The 19,962-nt window shown below is 42.5% G+C and overlaps 1 protein-coding gene across 7 annotated transcripts in view; it reads left to right on the top strand.

Annotated features, from left to right (window-relative positions):
• The window catches only part of LOC140729575 (hemicentin-1-like), a 56,496-nt gene that overhangs the window by 18,974 nt on the left and 17,560 nt on the right, over nucleotides 1-19,962 (top strand). For 6 of the 7 annotated variants that reach the window (XM_073049488.1, XM_073049486.1, XM_073049487.1 and 3 more), the window contains exons 2-8: nucleotides 10,871-11,212; nucleotides 12,503-12,823; nucleotides 13,648-13,761; nucleotides 15,390-15,830; nucleotides 16,250-16,630; nucleotides 16,966-17,277; nucleotides 18,137-18,466. In XM_073049488.1, the coding sequence (XP_072905589.1) occupies nucleotides 10,871-11,212; nucleotides 12,503-12,823; nucleotides 13,648-13,761; nucleotides 15,390-15,830; nucleotides 16,250-16,630; nucleotides 16,966-17,277; nucleotides 18,137-18,466 (2,241 nt within the window). The remainder of the gene's footprint in view (nucleotides 1-10,870; nucleotides 11,213-12,502; nucleotides 12,824-13,647; nucleotides 13,762-15,389; nucleotides 15,831-16,249; nucleotides 16,631-16,965; nucleotides 17,278-18,136; nucleotides 18,467-19,962) is intronic. The other variant, XM_073049489.1, reaches the window with a different exon arrangement.

Here is a 19,962-nt window from a genome sequence, read left to right as displayed (position 1 = left end):
CCACGGGGGTGTTGGTCCTCTCCTGGCGAGCCCCCATGAGCCTCCGCACCACAGGGGTGTTGGTCCTCTCCTGGCAGGCCCCCATGAGCCTTCGCACCACAGGGGTGTTGGTCCCCACCTGGCGAGCCCCCATGAGCCTCCGCACCACAGGGGTGTTGGTCCCCACCTGGCGAGCCCCCATGAGCCTCCGCACCACAGGGGTGTTGGTCCCCACCTGGCGAGCCCCCATGAGCCTCCACACCACAGGGGTGTTGGTCCCCACCTGGCGAGCCCCCATGAGCCTCCACACCACAGGGGTGTTGGTCCCCACCTGGCAGGCCCCCATGAGCCTCCGCACCACAGGGGTGTTGGTCCCCACCTGGCTAGCCCCCATGAGCCTCCACACCACAGGGGTGTTGGTCCCCACCTGGCGAGCCCCCATGAGCCTCCACACCACAGGGGTGTTGGTCCCCACCTGGCAGGCCCCCATGAGCCTCCGCACCACAGGGGTGTTGGTCCCCACCTGGCGAGCCCCCATGAGCCTCCGCACCACAGGGGTGTTGGTCCCCACCTGGCGAGCCCCCATGAGCCTCCACACCACAGGGGTGTTGGTCCCCACCTGGCAGGCCCCCATGAGCCTCCGCATCACAGGGGTGTTGGTCCCCATCTGGCGAGCCCCCATGAGCCTCCGCACCACAGGGGTGTTGGTCCCCACCTGGCGAGCCCCCATGAGCCTCCGCACCACAGGGGTGTTGGTCCCCACCTGGCAGGCCCCCATGAGCCTCCGCACCACAGGGGTGTAGGTCCTCTCCTGGCGAGCCCCCATGAGCCTCTGCACCACAGGGGTGTTGGTCCTCTCCTGGATTGAAGCGTTCTGCCCCCCCCCCCCCCCGTCTCAGCTGGGTCCGGACAACCCAGCGCTGACGTCTCCAAAACTTCAGACACTCCCATATTGGCTTCTGAAAACTCCAGTGTCACCAACGAATACCCATCATAGATAATCCACAGCACTGACACTCCAAATCTCCAGTGCACTGAATGGGGTCAATGGCAAATGCTTTATGTACTGATTGTAAAACGAATGGTATAGTAGGGTGACCTGTGACCCGGTGTCGAGTATAGCTTTAGCAGAGATTCCCTCTATCCGTTAGCGACACGCTGGATCGGGGTCCCACTAATCCTTCCGGAATAGGGTCTTTTGGTTTCGGGGGGTTCCTTGGTACATTGCTGGAAACGTGTTAGCTTAGAGACACCAGGCCGTTCCCTCACTAGGTCCCCTCTAAGTTTCCGGACACCTCTCCCTTCTTGGATACCCGGGGACTCGCCCTCTTAGGGGCTTCCGGCTGCTCACAATCCCGCCGGAAGTGGTCTTCCTCCCCGCAGTTATAGCACAACCCCTGCCTCTCACAGTCTCTCCGGGAAGTGTCCCTCTTTCCCACAGTTATAGCACACGCTACCAGCCGCCCCTCTTTGGGTGGGGGGGGGGGTCGAAGCCCTCCCTACCGACCCCTCAGCTTGGCTACCACTTCCTTTATCAGTTGCCGGGTGGAGCCAGCTCCTCTCCTGTCCCCACCGGGGGCTACAACTGAGGATTTCACCCTGCTGACAGAGTCCTCCCACAGCCTCAACGCGCGCTCACCCTCCCCTCATATTTCTGATCAGTTGAACGAACGTCAGAGGGGGGTGCATTTTATAAGACTGCTGGAGACTCCAAGCAATCTTGTCCCTGGACTGGGCACCCTGAAATACCTGATCCATCCTTAACTGATCCACCTGTTCAGCCCGAATTACCCCCGGCGCTGCAATCCATTAAGCTGTCTCTCTAGCCGAAAAAGGTACGCAGAGAGCTTCTCACCCTCCTCTTGATACATGTTTTGAAACTCCCTGAGGAGCTCCAAGGAGCTCCCAGTCAACCCAAGAGCACTTTCCAAAGCCTCCAGATAGTCATCCAGAGTGGCTGAAGGCTGGTTAACCTTCTCGCATCGCACTACCCCAGCCGCCTCTCCCGACAAACTTTCAACTAATCTCTGTCTCTTTTCCTCATCCGAGCACTGCCACTCACTCAACAACTGTGACGTTTGCTCAACCCATGTCTCATAATCCTCCTCACCCTCTGGAGTAGGCACTAACTCCAAGAAAACTCTTATCTTCTGGCAGGGCCCCTTGCTAAGGAGGTAAGTGCAGAGGCCAACTCAGAACGCTCGCCTTTCTCTGTGGTACGGGAAATGACCAACTTTTCCAAATCTGACCACTCTTTCCCTTCATCCTCCAGCATCAAAAGAATGTGTTCCCTAAGATCTCCTACCCCTCTGCAGGCAACTCTGCTCGCTGAGCTTTGGCCCCTCCCTCCCCGACACTGTGGGCGCCATGGCCCCGTTCCCCCGGGGATGCCAATCTCCTCTGGCAACTCTGCCCCTGTTATGTCCTCTCTTGTCTGCACAAACACTATATCTGTAGCTGCCTCAAAATCCAAGTTCCGCGACACAATCTCCACTTTGCCAAAAGTTTCAACCGCACACAAACCCTGAAGTAACACTTCATCTGGTAGGCTAGTCTCCACCCCCCCCCCCCACCCCCCAAACATTGCTCTCTGCCACCTTCGCAGCCGCACACCATCCCCGAAAAGCAGCAGCCGCCATCCCAACTGTATTGTATTTAAGCAGAGTGGTCACCAGCATCTACGAATTCAATCCCGGAACGAGCACCCCACAAATGTAACGCCCACGCTATCAGCTGATGTATGCCTAGGGGAAAATCCATCCACCCGCCAAACCGTGTCTCCCGTATGTGCGGATACTGTGAAATGCACACTGATTCAAACTCGCACACACAATATCCCACCGCACACCATGTGCGTTTACAGAGTACACTTTATAAATCTTACTAGAACTAGGTAATTAATAGCGATACAATATATATAAAAAAAGAAAAGGAAAGGTGCCAAAACTTATCAGAGTTCTGTCAATTCGTGCACAACCGTTGGAGCTCAGTTATCGAAGTCTTCGGTCCACTATTCGATCTTCTCCGACCTCCTCGTCCCGCCGCCTGGGACCAACCTCGGTGGTCGACCAGAGTGCATCCAGCACGTCCTTCCTCTTCAGTTCTCCTCCCGATAAACCCACGCACTCACTCCAGGTTCCCCCACATACAGATAGAACAACATTGCTACCATTGGTTCGTTGCTCCTTTATCAATAATTATACCCCAAACATTCCAACTGAACAGAACATTACCTCATCAGTTACCCACAAAGAAGCCATTTCATTATAACTCTAAAGAGAAGCCATTTTATATATGCAGTTAGCAGTTAACATACAGTTAATAATGAGGACCTGACACCTTCATGCCCTGAAGTGTTCCTATTCCTTTCATGAACACTTCCTCAGAGTCAGCAAGTATTTGTGACAGTCTCTCAGATGTAGTCTTATTGCCCTCCTTTACTGCCTTGATGGTGTGCCAATCCAGCTGGACTTTACTGAGCTGTTCACGTCCCAGTAATGGTGGTCCTCCATGTTTCAGTACATAGAGGTTCAGCTGCTGTGTTTTGCCTCTGTAGGTCACTGTCACTTTAATTTATCTTTGGGACGTAGTCTCTGTCTGTGTAAGTCTGTAGCAGTAGTTTAGTTCATTTCAGAGGTATGTGGGAAAACAGTTGTTTGTAGTCGTGTACAGAGATCACTGTTGAAGCTGAGCCTGTGTCCAACTCCATTTTCAGTCTCACGCCTGCCACTTGTGGAGTGGTCCATATTACTCTTCGATCATCTGTCTCTTTCACGCTGTGAAGTTACAGACTAGGAAAACTTAAAAGGAAATTGCCAAACGACGGACAGCTGTTGGCTCTCGCGCAGGAGGACTTAAAACAAAAAAAAAAATACTGGACTGTATGGAGGCAACCGACAGGGAGTAAGTACACAGACAGTATGACCCGGCTGACGACGAGCATTGAAAAGCTCAGTAACCCTATTGCATCAATAAAGCATCTTGTTAAATGTATAAAACATGTCTGCATCAGTGTTATCTTGTATTTCCATACAATGTTACATTAGGCTGTTACACATCTATTGTCAGAGAAGTACTTGCATAAATAATTAAACCACCTTCATACAAGCAAGGGCAGAAAACAGAGTATACTTATTAATTCAAAAGTTATGGGTCAAAGTATTTGTTGAGTACATTTCTAACTCTTCTGGCTTCAGTCTCGTTGCTGCCTGTTCTGAAATTGTTAGGTTGTGTGGGGGATTGCATTCAAGAAAACAATGAAATGCCGCGCTGCTGCCACCATCTGTCCAGTTTTTCCATTTTTAGCTAGCTCCTTGCAGTCACTGCACATCCCACTTGACTCACGTGTCCATATTTCGAGCACCACGAGCACACTCTGTCCAGATGCATGTGTCGCTCCTTTTCATCTCCCTTCTCTCTCTTCTCCGAGTGTTGTTATCAACTAAAACACGGCATTCCGATAAGATGTAGGTTCATAATTCTCCTCGCCAATTTGTTGTGTATGTGGCCTGTTTACACAACTATGTTATTATTTAAAACGCTGGAGAGGGGAACTGAGTTTCATGGTTCTTTACTGGTAGAGTCTGAACTTGACACACACATACAGATCAATACGTGCCTAACAGCGCATGCAACAATGTGTTACTAAAACATAAAGTAGTCCCTTATTATAATGTAGGCCATACAGTACACCACACAAGCGGGGTTTTGTAGGATGTCTGGAAAGATCTGAGGGCCGAGGTATTTCGGATGATATCAGTTGGTGCTGCCACCAAGCCTGACCAGGCCGATAAGAAGTCAGACCCACTGGTGGGACATACCAAGGCGAAGGCTGCTGCTGGCGGTGTCCCTTGACCAGGAAAGTGACTGGTGTTTTCTGTTACAACTGTGGAGAAGATGGATAGTACAAGCAAGAGTGTTAAGCACAAGAAAATCTTAGGAAAGGAAATCAATGGTTAAGCAAACAGCGAAGAAAAGAATTAAAATGGAGGGACCCAGTAAAGGAATGGGCTGGCGTTTCAGAGAGGAAACGTTCCTGTCAGTGTATTAAGAGAAATAATAAAGTACCAAACACTATTCCTGAAGGTTCACTGGGACCAAGGTCGGCTATCCATACACATTGAAGATGTTTATGCTAGAGCCATACTTGACACAGGTTCTCAAGTTACTTTGCTTTATAAATGCGTTTACAAGCAGTATTTGACACATTTACCTTTGACACCATTCAGTCCCCTTGAGATTCGGGGGCTTAGTGTTGATGAGTACCCATACAATGGTTACTTGTTGTTGAAGCTGGAGTTTTCGGAAGCAGATGTTGGAGTAACTAAGACGATTGACACCCCATTGTTGGCCTGCCCAGATCCGGTTGAAAAAGCTGGAGCTTCCATTCTGGTGGGAACAAATACTGCCGTTGTGAGAAGGCTCCTGGGAGCATGCTAGGAGAGAAATGGAGAGAACTTTTTGAAAACCTTGTCCATTCATCCTGTGTTCAGAGCTGCTTTTGAGAGGCTGGAAGTTTCTCCTAAGCAGGATGATGGACAGAAACAAGGAACTGTGTGGTGTATCCAGTTTAAATCTGTCATGTTACGTCCTGGAGAAGGAGCCAGAGTGACAGGATCCCCCATATTTGCTGGTACGTCCAAGGAATGGAAAAGAAAATTAACTGTGAAGATGTTGGGATGCCAGGATGTATTTTCTACAGATGAGTCTGATGTTGGTTACTCCAGGAAATCTTGCCACACTATTGGAGTGACGGAGGACACCCCTTTCCGAGAGGTCTTGCCGGTTAGCACCAGTGGAGGGATGTTTAGCTTCACCAGCCTAGACTGACGGAAGTTAAATTCAGTCATGGAGCGGGGGATCTGAGCCACTGGAAGACATGAGGATAGATGGGAGGCACCCTGTAGTAGACAGGAAGGGTCACAAGAAGTGGTTGAAGCTGGAGGAGCTGAAGATGGGATATGGAGTTCTGAAAGTTAGGACACCCTTAGATAGGCTGGCTAATGATGCACCGGGGGATCAGAGTGTTGCATCTTTCCGGCTAGTGAGATATGTCACTACCATTCACACTGGATTGGAGGTCCTGGCATTACGAAATTCCTTTGAAAAGTGTGTTGTTAATGATGGGTTGTTACATGCCAAAGTCTTGAGGGTATGACTATTTTTGGTGGGGGGGGGGGGGGGGAGAGTGTAATGCCCTGGTTAACATTTTTACTGCTATGCTGTAGCTATTCCATTTTAGCAGTTCTGTAGCACAGTCTGTTCTGCTGTCAGCCTGTCTGGGTTTGAGCTGAGATAAGGGGCTTTGTTGTTTAACTTAGGAATGTGGTGTCAGCCAATCAGGATGGTGGAATTGGGAGGTTCTGGAGAATCATAGGTGGAGAGTTTTTTTTGAGGGGCAATGGTGTTGGTTGAGGTCTTTTCGGTGGGAGCTGGGAGAAGACAGGGAGGAAGATGGCTGAGGATGCCATCTCTATTGCACAAGGTGCTTCGTGCAGATGAATAGCTTCAAGGAGGAAGGACCAATACTTCTGTGGGAGATCCCATTTGTTCAAGATGGATTTCGAGCAACATTTTGAAGGTGGTGTGTGCTTTCATACAGACCGAGGGTCCAGTGCTTGAATTAGACAACTGCAAGATGAGCTCCAACTTGTGTCCACAATAGACTGTTTAGTTATGGTGGGCTGTTTTTTGTTTTAACCATATATAACCATATAACAATTACAGCACGGAAACAGGCCATTCCGGCCCTCCTAGTCCGTGCCGAACTCTTAATCTCACCTAGTCCCACCTACCCGCACTCAGCCCATAACCCTCCACTCCTTTCCTGTCCATATACCTATCCAATTTTACCTTAAATGACTCAACTGAACTGGCCTCTACTACTTCTACAGGAAGCTCATTCCACACAGCTATCACTCTCTGAGTAAAGAAATACCCCCTCGTGTTTCCCTTAAACCTTTGCCCCCTAACTCTCAAATCATGTCCTCTCGTTTGAATCTCCCCTACTCTCAATGGAAACAGCCTATTCACGTCAACTCTATCTATCCCTCTCAACATTTTAAATACCTCGATCAAATCCCCCCCTCAACCTTCTACGCTCCAATGAATAGAGACCTAACTTGTTCAACCTTTCTCTGTAACTTAAGTGCTGAAACCCAGGTAACATCCTAGTAAATCGTCTCTGCACTCTCTCTAATTTATTGATATCTTTCCTATAATTCGGTGACCAGAACTGTACACAATATTCCAAATTTGGCCTTACCAATGCCTTGTACAATTTTAACATTGCATCCCAACTTCTGTACTCAATGCTCTGATTTATAAAGGCCAGCGTTCCAAAAGCCTTCTTCACCACCCTATCTACATGAGACTCCACCTTCAGGGAACTATGCACTGTTATTCCTAGATCTCTCTGTTCCACTGCATTCCTCAATGCCCTACCATTTACCCTGTATGTTCTATTTGGATTATTCCTGCCAAAATGTAGAACCTCACACTTCTCAGCATTAAACTCCGTCTGCCAACGTTCAGCCCATTCTTCTAACCGGCATAAATCTCCCTGCAAGCTTTGAAAACCCACCTCATTATCCACAACACCTCCTACCTTAGTATCATCAGCATACTTACTAATCCAATTTACCACCCCATCATCCAGATCATTTATGTATATTACAAACAACATTGGGCCCAAAACAGATCCCTGAGGCACCCCGCTAGTCACCGGCCTCCATCCCGATAAACAATTATCCACCACTACTCTCTGGCATCTCCCATCTAGCCACTGTTGAATCCATTTTATTACTCCAGCATTAATACCTAACGACCGAACCTTCTTAACTAACCTTCCATGTGGAACTTTGTCAGATTGCTTAACTTAACCTAACAGTTATTAAAGTAACTTTCCTAATTATAATTCATTGTAATTGTATGCAGTGTACGGTCTATTATTTCTTGCCAAAAGCAATTGCCGGGGCCTGTGGGTTTGGGGGGGTGGTGTCAGTAAATCACACAGCATTCACACAAACCAGAGTTTCAGTGGGCGAGACATCCCAACCTCATGGGTTTGGCGGGACCAAAGTCGTGCACACCCTATATGTATAGAGCCTGAGAAAGATGGGCTACGTCCACCCTACACCAGATAAAACTGTAACCAAAGCTTTTTCTCTTCGTTTTTACCCTCTGTCCACACTAAAATGGCGTTTTCGTCCCCCAAAACCAGAGCTTTTCAGAAACGTTTTCCAGTGTGGGTATTTTTGAAAACGCTGCTCAGGCCGGATCAGTGTGGACGGAGTAACCAGAGAAATCTGAAAACGCTATCAGACGGCAGTGCGCTATTCCATTGTTTTCTTGAACGCAACCTAACAATTTCAGAACAGACGGCAACGAGACTGAAGCCAGAAGAGTTAGAAATGTACTCACCAAATACTTTGACCCATAACTTACTGAATAAATAAGTATACTGTACTCACTTTGCCCTGTTTTCTGTCCTTGCTCATATAAAGGTGGTTTACCTATTTATGCAAGTACTTCTCTGACAATAGGTGTGTAACAGCCTAATGTAACATTGTATGGAAATACAAGATAACACTGATGCAGACATGTTTTATACATTTAACAAGGTGCTTTATTAATACAACAGAGTTACGCAGTTTTTCAATGTTCATCGTCAGCCGTGTCACTCTGTGAACTCCCTGTCGGTTGCCTCCATACGCTCCAGTATTTGTTTTTTTGTACTTTTAAGTTCTCCTGCATGAGAGCCAACAGCTGTCTGTCGTTTTAAAATTTTCTAGTCTATAACTACACAAACGCGCACTTTTACAGCGAGATTCGACACCAAACATGTCGCTTGTTTTTGGTAGATGTGTCCTGCGCATGCCCAGTAGAAGGAGATTTGCTGAAATCTCCTTTTCAATGTGGACAGAGATATTTTCAAAAACGCATAGTGTGGATGCCTATTGTTTTTACGCGAAACCGGTGTTTTCAAAATTATCCGGCCTAGTGTGGATGTAGCTATGGTTTTCTTGCCGTGGAGTCCAGTGGTTGTTAGTGAGCGGCCAACGAGCTGCATTTACAGAGACTCCCAGTAAAAAGAGGTTTTTCTAGGAACATCCTTGTACATTTTCTTTGCATTCTTCCCAGCTTAATGGTGTCATTCCTATAACAACATAACCAAAATTGTGCACAATATTCCAAGTGTATCCTCATCAGCATTCTACTGTTGAAATCCACAGTTAATCCCATGGGTACTTCAATAAGCAATATTGTCTTGTCATGTTTAAAAAAACTGTCGATTAGTCAAAATCAGCAGACTCCAGACTGCAGGTAAAGGAAATTTGGAAAGCGTGCAAAGCAGCCTGTAAAATTGAAACACGGGGCCCTGAGGTCCCCACTCCGTACCAACCCGCTGGCTAATGTACAATCTTTGGAAAATAAAATTGAAGACCTCAAGCAAGGTTGCAGTATCTGCAAGCTTTGCTTTAAAGAAACATCTCTCCCCCAGACACCGGACACAGAGCTGCAGCCATTTTTAATAGATATTTCTTATTGTAATTTACAGTATTTCTTACTGAACTGTACGGCTGCTGCAAAACAGGAAATTCATGACATATATCAGTGGTATTAAACCTAATTCTCGTATAAAGTAACTTGTAGGATACTGTGGAGGGCTGCTGAAAGTCAACGGCATGGGGTGGCTTTGGAATCGCACGTAGACCAGCCCAGGAAAAGTTGTCAGTTTTCTCCCAAAAAGCACATTGGAGAATTCAGCCTAGTGTTGGAAATACTAAGCCTTGTTTTTACTAGCTTCCAGATTATTAACAGCATTTCTGTTCCACAGTTGCTGTGTCAGATTTGAGCCTGGGTCTCTGAATTATTAGTTTAGACCTCTTAATTACTCATCCAGTAATTTAGACTTCTGTGCTACTGTAACATGCAGTCATTTCTGAAGCTGTTGAGTTACTTCTTCCTTGACCAACAGAATGTACCTTTAAGTAGCTAGGACACACAAAACCAGTACACTGGTCTCCATCTCGGGCCAAAATTGTTCAACAGTGCTCAGTGCAGATCTTTGTGCTCCAGTTGTAAATCAGCCACGTTAGTGTCGTGCATTTGTTGTTGGGGAAATCATAGAACTCAGTGTTGTGCATTGAGATCAAAGCGTCCATCTGCAGCCACTAATGCATTTTTATCCTAAATTGATTAAAGGTGCAATTTATTCTTTGCATAAAATCAATATACAGTCCTGTGGTGCTGTGAAAATACAGCATGATGCAATCCCTTTTAAGTTAATTGCCCCCTAACTTCCTGTGAGTAAGCACCTCAACTCTTTCCATATGATGACTCATTTACAGTGTGGCACATCAGTGAATTAGGGATGTGTTTTGCATTTAACCATTCTGTGACAGTGTTTTGGAACCAAGTATTGGAAATAATACAGTTCCATTCCATTTAAATGAAAGAGTAGCTTTTAGGATGTCCCAGAGCACTTTACAATTAAGGAAGTACCTTTTAAAGAGTATACACTGTTACTAACATCTGAGACACAACCTGTTATTACTTAACCTTTACTAACCTGAGATGTTAGTAATGTTGACTGAAGTTCATGTTCAAGGTAGTGCCCAGGGACTTATTTAATATTGATGAGGAATTTTGTATCTTTGTATTATGTTGCTGAAGGTTTAGTACCTCATCTGAAATCTGTGATTTCAAACAATACAGCATCCACTTCAGTGCACAAATCAATCTTTAATCCTGGAGTTGGACAACCTACTGACTTGTGGGTTTGCTAGAAAAAAATGCCATAACTTACACTATAACTTGAATCTGTTTAATTTCTACTTGCAATATGTGATTGAAGATAAAATTGCCTCATTTTTCTGTTTGCATTTAGAAACGTTGGATCTGACCATTTTTGGAAGTCCAAAGAATGTATTTTTGAATACAGACATTGTCTTGGAATGTAAAGTTACTGATTTTGGAATGCCCGTTCTTGACCTATCAAATGTAGGTGTTCAGTGGTTGTATGGATCCCAAAGGAAAGAAATCTACACCTTTAATGCAAGAACAATTACCTCTAAACGATCTGGAGCCACAATATCTGAAACTGAATTACAGAAAGGAGATGCTTCACTTTATCTTCCAAATATCCAATTAAGTGAAGCTGGAGAATACACTTGTGTTGTGCTTGTCACTCCTGACAAAGTGGAAAAGAGCTCACAAGTTGTGGTTTTGGGTAAGAGACTTCTAAAACATTACCTGGTGTGAACAGAGAACAGCACAGCACAGGAACAAGCCATTCAGCCCATGATGCTGTGCAGAACTAATTAAACTAGTAATTAGCTAGTAAGTTAAGTAATCCCTTCTGCCTACACAATGTCCTTATCACTCAACTCTGTACACATTAATGTGCCTTCCTAAGAGCTTTTTAAATGCATCTGTTACATCAGCCTCTGCTACCACCTCTGGCAGTGCATTGCAGGCACCCACTGCTCTATGTGTTTTTTAAAAAGAAAACCTGCCACTCACATCTTCTTTAAACTTGCCCCCTCTCACCTTTGGCATTTTGACCCTGGATAAGATACTGGCTCTCTATTCTATCTTTGCCTCTCATAATCATATAAATTTCCATCAGGTTTTCCCTCACCTTGACACTCCAGGGAAAGCAACCCTAGTTCATTTGAGTGGTTTTAATCTGAAATGTTAACTGTCCGAAAGATGCTGCCTGACGAAGCTCTTCGTGTGTTGCTCCACATTTGTCCGTCCTCTCCTCGTAGCACATGCTCTTTTCCTGAGGCAACATCCCACTTCTGTACCCTCTTCAAACCCTCTACTCTATTCCTATTATGGGGTCAACCAGGACTGCAAGCAGTGCTCTGGATGTGGCATCAGCAGTGTTTTATAAAGATGCAAAGTAACTTATCAACTCTTGACCTCAATGCCTCATCTAATAAAGACAAGTGTGCAATGTACTTCTCCACCACCCTATCAACGTGTGCTGTTTTCAGGGACTGTGGTCTTGGGTCACAAAATCTCTCTATAGATCAATTTTGTTAAAGATTTTTCCATTAAAAGTCTATTACCCCTTCATATTTGAGTTCCCAAATTGTAACATTATTACTTAGCTACATTAAACTCTATCTGCCATTTCTCTGCCCATATCTATAACTGATCTATATCCTGCCATTTCCTTTGGCAATTGTCTACATTATCCATAATGCATACAATCTCTGCAGAATTACCAATGCACTTATCCACTGTCTGTTAATTTATTATTTGAACACTCTGGATCAGAAGGAATAACTAATTAAAAACTCTCACATGGAACTACATTGAATGTTGAACAAGTGAATTATCTTTCAGGAGTAATAGTGAAAGGAAATCCTGTGTTTTGGAGTAATTGAAGGAAGGAAAGTGGTACAATTTGTTTATCTTAACATAGCAATAGCTTAGACTTGGTTTTAGATATTTATGATAATACACTTCATCCGATCTAACTTAAGGTTTGATTTGCTTTTTAATACAGCTAAGCCAAAGGTGCTTCTATCCACACAACACATTACCATTCTGAATGGTACAGAGAAATCTGTCTGGTGTGATGCTACGGAATTTTATCCTCAGAATCATGAAATCTTCTGGGAAAAGATATCCAGAAGGAAAGCTGCGAGATTGGAAAGACGTGTCTGCACTGGAGCTGCAGTTTCTAATAATGATGGAACGTTTAATGTTTCCAGTAATATAATAATTGAACCAACTCCGAAAGATGATGGTAATATATACAAGTGTACAGTGAGACATCAGTCCCTACCAGACGAACTTTCACAAGAGGTGAAACTCACAGTTGAAGGTATGTTCCATACTTTGAGTAAGTTGGGGATACTTTGTAGCAATATTAGTAACAATGTTTTTTTTTAATGTTTGACTCTCATTCCACTGATTTAAATCAAAGTTCATTGTTTGTTATTTCACCCCAGAAAGATATTGGCTGAGAATTTGAGTCATGCCTGAAAATAAACAGAGGCTGGCACATTTTGGATTTGCACAGAGACTCTTGGTGCCTGGCTGTTAGTTACTTGCTCATTAACTCATTTTACTATTTGTGCCAATGAAATTGCTGATTCTTTCCATGCCATGAGTAATTAGTTTCTACCTTTATCGTATCATTTCATTTTCTGTACACCGCTGTCTACCTTTCCTGTACTTGATTTGGTTGAGTAAGAAGGGCCCTGCCGTTCTGCCTCTGTCTTCATCCTGTGGGTTAGATATTCTTTTAATATGTCCCATAAATAATTGAGGCAGGTTTGGAAGCATTGTTCTAGCTTTCTGTCACCACCCTTACCCAGGGCTAGTTTTTTATCTTTCTTTTTTAATATTTGACAGCATAACTTACAACTGATATCATGTGCAAATAAGTTGAGTCAAAAGTTGGGATACTAGTAACTCTGAGCCCATCACTTATTCCAGATTATATGAAAAATAACAAAACTACAGAATGGAATTCCCACACCATGACTTAAAATGAAAATAAATTGCACAATTATGGTTTCAATTTCTTGAAAAACTTTTACAGGGCTTATGAATGGTGATTTATAATTTGCAAAAACTCGTGTCTCAAGATGATGAAGTTTATTTTGTGTCTAAATGCTCATATTTTTGTTTTGGTTTTCTAAGTTTCAGAGCCTGAATCAACTTCAACAGCAGCAGTGGTTATTTTTGCACTTCTAGGAGTATTTGGGTTACTAATTGCCGCAGGGGTTCTTGCTTATTTGTGGATCTTTCTAAAAGGTAATATGAAGACAGTGAAATCCTTTTTGCTTGTTGCAGTTTGTGCATTGAGTCATAGAAGATGCAGCAAAGAAACTGGCCATTTGGCTCCATGTGTCCGTGTCAGCTATCAAGCACTCATTACAAAATCCCATGTTATTTTCCCCAATTTCTCACTAGCTCCCCCCCAGGTTCTACCATTCACCTAAACTTGGGGAAATTCAGAGTTTTCATTAACCTATTGCCCTACGTATGTTTTTTTTTTGGTGATGCGGAAGGAAACCAAAGCACCTGGAGTAAATTCCTGCATCACGGGCAGTCTGGAAACTCCACACAAGTAGTGCCAGAGGTTGGCATTGAACCTGGGTTGCTGGCTGTGAATTTGCATGGCTGTTCTGATCCTTTGACTACTTCTTGTATCTCTTCCCCAAACTGGGAAGTGATTGATCTTTTTTGCTTTGCTTACAACTGGGCTGCAGTAATTGTGCTCCCCCATTGGTGTTCAACAGAAAACCTTGCCCTGAGTTTCTACATTGAATGGAATTTGATACTCTAGACACAACCTCCATTTTATTTTGAATTTTTTTATAATTATATTTCCCTTCAAACATATTTGAATTGGGAATTGATGCACAGTTCATTTTTATGATGTAATAAATTACATCATTCAATTTTCAAAGTTCCTTTTGGATAATGTAGATTAATTTCACCAATAAGCTTCATCCTGTAGAAAACTAGTTGAATTTCCTCCAGGGCACTGTTTTAATAGCACAATGTGGGGCCCCACTAAATGTGGCCCATTTCATGGGTTCTTATCCTGCTTTTGTCACTTCCTTTGCTTAATTGCCCTTGACGTGAAATGAGCATTAAGCAACACACACAAAACACTGGAGGAATTCAGCAGGCTAGGCAGCATCTATAGAAAAGTAAACAGTCAACATCTGGGCCCGAAACCCTTCTTCAGGATTGATGAAGGGTCTCGGCCCACAACATCGCTTGTTTACCTTTTACCATGGATGCTGCGTGGCCTGCTGAGTTTTCCAGGATTTTGTGTGTATTGCTTGAATTTCCAGAGATTATTTTAAGAACCTGCTCTAAAGTTCACCAATAGAAGCAATTAACAGAAATCTGAAATCAGAAGTTAGATTTATCAGTACACATTGATCTGATTGCCTATCTGACTGTACATTGATCTCATTGTATATCTGACTGTACATTGATCTGATTGCTTATCCGGCTGTAAATTGATCTGATTGTACAATCATGTATACAATTTTAATGTAAGGGCAATATCCTCCCACATTGCCCCTCTTTACTGCTTGTATATTGTGAATCAGATACAACATAAAGATTTATACTCCCTTGGACATAAGAAATTAAATAAATAAATAGCCGTCCAGTGTTTTGGAATAAGTAAGTAGTGCAATTTTTAAAAATGCTCTTAATTCCACTGGATACAATTTTCATTGGTTTCACTATTTTGGACGGTAATATGCTGAATAAAAATGGTACAGACTAAAGGACATTCTGACCTTGTCTGTTACACTAATTGTCTTATTTCTGTAATTCCAGAAGGGCCATAAAGTCTGTGGATGCAAGAAAGAACATTTACATTGTTAAGTGTTAATTACTTATTTTGTTTTGACTAGTTCCTCCAAAAATTACTGGATGCAGTGAACATCAAGTTTTGAAACATCTTGAAGAAAAGGTAGTCACTTGGATGGTTAGCTCATTTCGGCCTCGTGAGGTTACAGTTGTGATCTACGCAAAGAGGAGGCAGGGGGATAAACGTCAGCTTCTGAAGTGGAGCGATAAGGATTGGAATGAAAACTACAGTCAGCTTGTATCAACAAATGGACCAGATTGTAATGTAACAAGGATCCTTTTGCAGCCAGATGTCGAAGATGCATCCTTTAAGCCACGGATTTCTGAATTCACCACTAACACACTTAAGATTTCCAGTGTAGAAGTCAGTGTCAGAATATATCCAGATATTTCTCAGGATGATGGGGCTGAGTTAAGTATCGAAGTTCAACATCGAGCACTTAAAGAGCCTATAACTAAGACACTGACACTAGATGTTACAGGAGGTAAATTACAAACATTTTCCTTAATTATTAAATGCTGTCTTTTTGGCTCCATTTTGAATATCTTTCATTAACATATATGGTATTTGACATTGATGTGGATATACAAAATTCTGGAGGAACTCCGCAGGTCAGGCAGCAACTATGGTGAAGAGTACTGAAGGGTCACGGCCCAAAACATCAGCTGTTCATTGCCCACCATAGATGTTGCCTGACCTGCTGAGCTTCTCCAGTATTTTGCATGTTTTGCTCAAGATTACCAGCACCAGTAGAATCTCTTATGTCAATGATGTGGATAGTTAATGTTAAATACAGCTCTTCATCAGGTGGACTCAGTCATTAAACATTTAAAACAATTCAGTATTTTTTCTCTCTTTGCATTTCAGTTTGTGTGATTTATTCTTCATTTTCTCTTTTCTAAGTGCCACCTAAAGTTTTAAACATTTTGACGCCTCCTCTCATCAAGGACAAGGAACCTGCGGCTTTGTCTTGTTCAATCAGTGGATTTAAACCCAGGCCATTAAGTATTATATGGCAACAAAAGAGAAAGAATGCAGATTTGGAAGAACTTGTCCGGTTGCAGCTGGACAACACGACAATCATACACGGTGACAACAAGATGAATTTGAAGGCAAAGCATTACATCAGTGAAGTGGAGCATGAAGACAAAACTTACAGCATTACTAGTGTATTAGTTATTGTGCCAGATAAACAGCAAGACCAGAGCTCGCAGTACTTCTGTAGCATACTGCACCACTCCACTAACGACAAGCAAGAGAAAGCAATAACCCTAAGCATTACAGGTATACTGTTATCTAAACCTTGAAACGAGAAAGGGTCCAGATTGCTTATTTCGGTTGGAGGCTCCTCTGATCAATGCATTGTCTTGATACCATATTTCTCTTATTGTTACAAGGTAGTAATAATGTTACAAGGGAAAAGCTTTGAGATAATTTAAGAATATAGCAAGCTAAATCAATAGGGCAGGATTGCAATGAAATTAATAAATTAAATAATTATATTTTGTCTTTTTTCTGAAGTTTTCAAAGCTATTAAGTAATTACATATGGAAAGTGCAATATCTAATCCCCCACTTTTGAAAATCTGCTAATGTTTAAAACCTTGTTTTCTCTTCCAGCTCCTCCAAAACTGGGCACTATAAAGTGTGACGCAGCAAAACCAATTGCAGAAGAGCCCATGATTTTAAGCTGTCAAATAAGTTCATTTTTCCCCAGAGATATCACTGTTAAATGGCTGAAAGATGGTGTAGAACTTCAACAAAATTCTGAAGTTAATGATGCAGTAATTGGACAGGATGAACTCTATCAGTTGACAACTAATGTGAAGATTGTTCTCACCATTGCTGACGCTGGGACAAAATACACATGCCAAGTAGTACATGAGAGCTTATCAAAGCCAATAGAGACTCACTGGGTAGCTGGTGAAGTGAGTAAGTAACACGTTTTTAACTAAAGCATGAGATTACTTTTTGTTTCTGAACTTGTTTTTTATACAATCAATTTGAAATTTATAAAGGATGGACATCTAATGATCACTGTTGGTACTGGGACATACCCTTGTAATTTTTTGGCATCCGTTTACTAAGACAATAAGACAACTGTTGGAAGGCCTACAGGCTAATTGTATTATTGCAAAGGAAGGTGAACATGGTGGATTTGATTGAACAGAGAATTCCTTTGAAAATTAGAAACTAGATTAAAATGGGTGAATTCATTGATTTGTAGGCAAAGAAATAAAAGTTAATACATAGATATAGTTGAGGAAAAAGTATAAAACTTTAAATTACTATTGATTATATAAACTATAAACTATTTGATCAAAACTAGCCACCATATGACTATACTTATCAAGGGTGTTTGACAGTATTTCACACAATTAAAAGGATATAGGATAGTTTAAAGAACTCTCCTGAATGATTCTATTTTTTAATTAAAATGTTAGCATTCCAACAAAAGGCAGATTCAAATAACCAGTGTTTCTAACTACTAAATGAAATGTATAAACAATGTAAAATGGCTGCCCTGATGATGAAAGCTAATTGCTGAACAACAGAATAATGAGCAATCAACAACAGCTGAGAACCCACAAGAAAGCAATGAGATCCAATAATTAGAAATAAAATAGTAATCCAAATCAGGAAAGACATGGCAATTGTTTTTTCATTGCTTTTAATAGTTTTCAGTCTTTAACTACTTACTAAGAAATTCTTGTCTGTTTTAGTTTAAATTGTAATCTTCTTTAAGTTGCATATTTAGTTTAACTTATTTTTCTTCCTTTTTTATGTCTAGTTTCATTGCCAAAGATCTCAGAAATTAAGGCAGATCCACCTTGCCCTGAAATAGGAAAGCCTTTAACACTTTCCTGCACGGCTTATGGATTTTATCCAGAAGGAAATCAGATATTCTGGTTCAAAGATTTCAGTAAAATTCAAAATCCATCAAAAGTGGGAATAGTCACTGAAGTAAGTAAAATGGATTCCAGTGGTTTGTACTCACGATCATCCCAGTGGACATTTACACCAACGACTGCAGATCATGGGAAAGAGTTCAAGATGCAATTCCTTCACTCTGAAACTTCAAGCAAGCCTGTGACATCCAGTTACCATCTGCAGTTAAGAGGTGAATACCATTCTAACCGTCTGTGATCACATTGTATCATGAGAAACAGGCTAAGCCATTTGGCCTGTCATGGCTGCTTTTCTATTCAGTGAGATCATGCCAGGCTTTGTTTTTTATTATTGCAGTGCCATATTTCCATGTTTTGGCACCACAGACTTTATTTTCCAATATCTTTCAATTTTTGCCTTGAAGATGGTGGCTTCATAGCTTCCTCACAGCTCTGAATGACAAAATCTTTTTCTCATATCCAAACTGTAAGACTGATACCTTGTTCTCACTGTATCAGCCAGTTGAAACATCAATTGCACATTAATCCCTGTCCAGACAGATAAGAGTTTTGTATATTTCAATGAGATCGACTCTCCTTATTCTGATAAGACCACCAGTACATCATTTGCTGCTATCCCACAGAGCGTAGCATCCTGCCCACAGTTACATATACTGAGTGCCTAGAACAGGCATATCAATGAGAATACACTGTGATGCCCTCAGTGCACAGATCGGGTGCAGAGGAGGCCACGGAGACAGTGTGCAGAATTGGCCTCTGATAGCCGGCACTGAAAAGTGCTGGATCAAGTGAGGTCACTAACCAGTGCAATGGTGCAGGGCTTGGGTGTAGCCTATTGCTGGGGAGTAACAGAGGCTGGTAATGTTACAGATTTTCAGAAATAAAAGGACTAGAACACAATGTTCCCTCGAATTTGTAATAACCATTGTGCGCAGAAATCTTGCGCTGTGCTGTTTTTTTGCCCAGGGACAACAGCACTGAATTTTTAAGTGGAAGTAAACCTGAAGCTATTCTGAGGATAATAAACTACCAAGTTTTGTTTGTTATTTATTGTTTAAAGCAAATAAAATAATTCACATCAGTGATTAAGAAACCAGAAAAGGGAACATGATTATGTACGATGGTGAAATATACGTAACGAAGTAGAGGGTGACAATTTGTGTGCAGTTAAAATTCCTTTGTACGCTAGTAGCATATGATTGCCTTGGAGGGTTCCTTGCTGGAACGTATGGTTAATAACAAAGAGTGAAGCATAAATACGCCCAATGTCACTGAGAAAATCTCTCAATCATCGTGCTATGGATTTCTCTTAGCTGATGCTTTCTGCTGCAGAACAGCAGTTTAACGAGGGGGGATGTGGGAGGGGGTATTGCTGATGTTTAACAGCTGTGTGATGAGATTGGATGACACATTCTCAGTGTGAAATGTGTAATTTTTAAGAGGCACAATTGGTCAAATGAGTGGAACAATACTTTTACTGGAGGAGTTTTCAATATCATAAAGAGTTGAAAGTATTGTGTAAAATGTTGGGGCCAGTTAGCATGCAAATAAGTAATTATTGTACTAAACACGTTTTACTTGAAATACATAATTGGGGTCAAAGTCGAATTTTATTGTATATGAGACAAGCATTAGTGTTTGGAATAGTGAATTTGAGGTGTTGTATACAAGCTGCTATTCCATTTCAACGCTCTGTCAGTCTGCTGCC

Source organism: Hemitrygon akajei, chromosome 6, assembly GCF_048418815.1.
Source record: "Hemitrygon akajei chromosome 6, sHemAka1.3, whole genome shotgun sequence".
Taxonomy (NCBI): Eukaryota; Metazoa; Chordata; class Chondrichthyes; order Myliobatiformes; family Dasyatidae; genus Hemitrygon; species Hemitrygon akajei.
The sequence above is the reverse complement of the archived record's forward strand: the minus strand, read 5'-3'. Positions and strand labels throughout refer to the sequence as shown.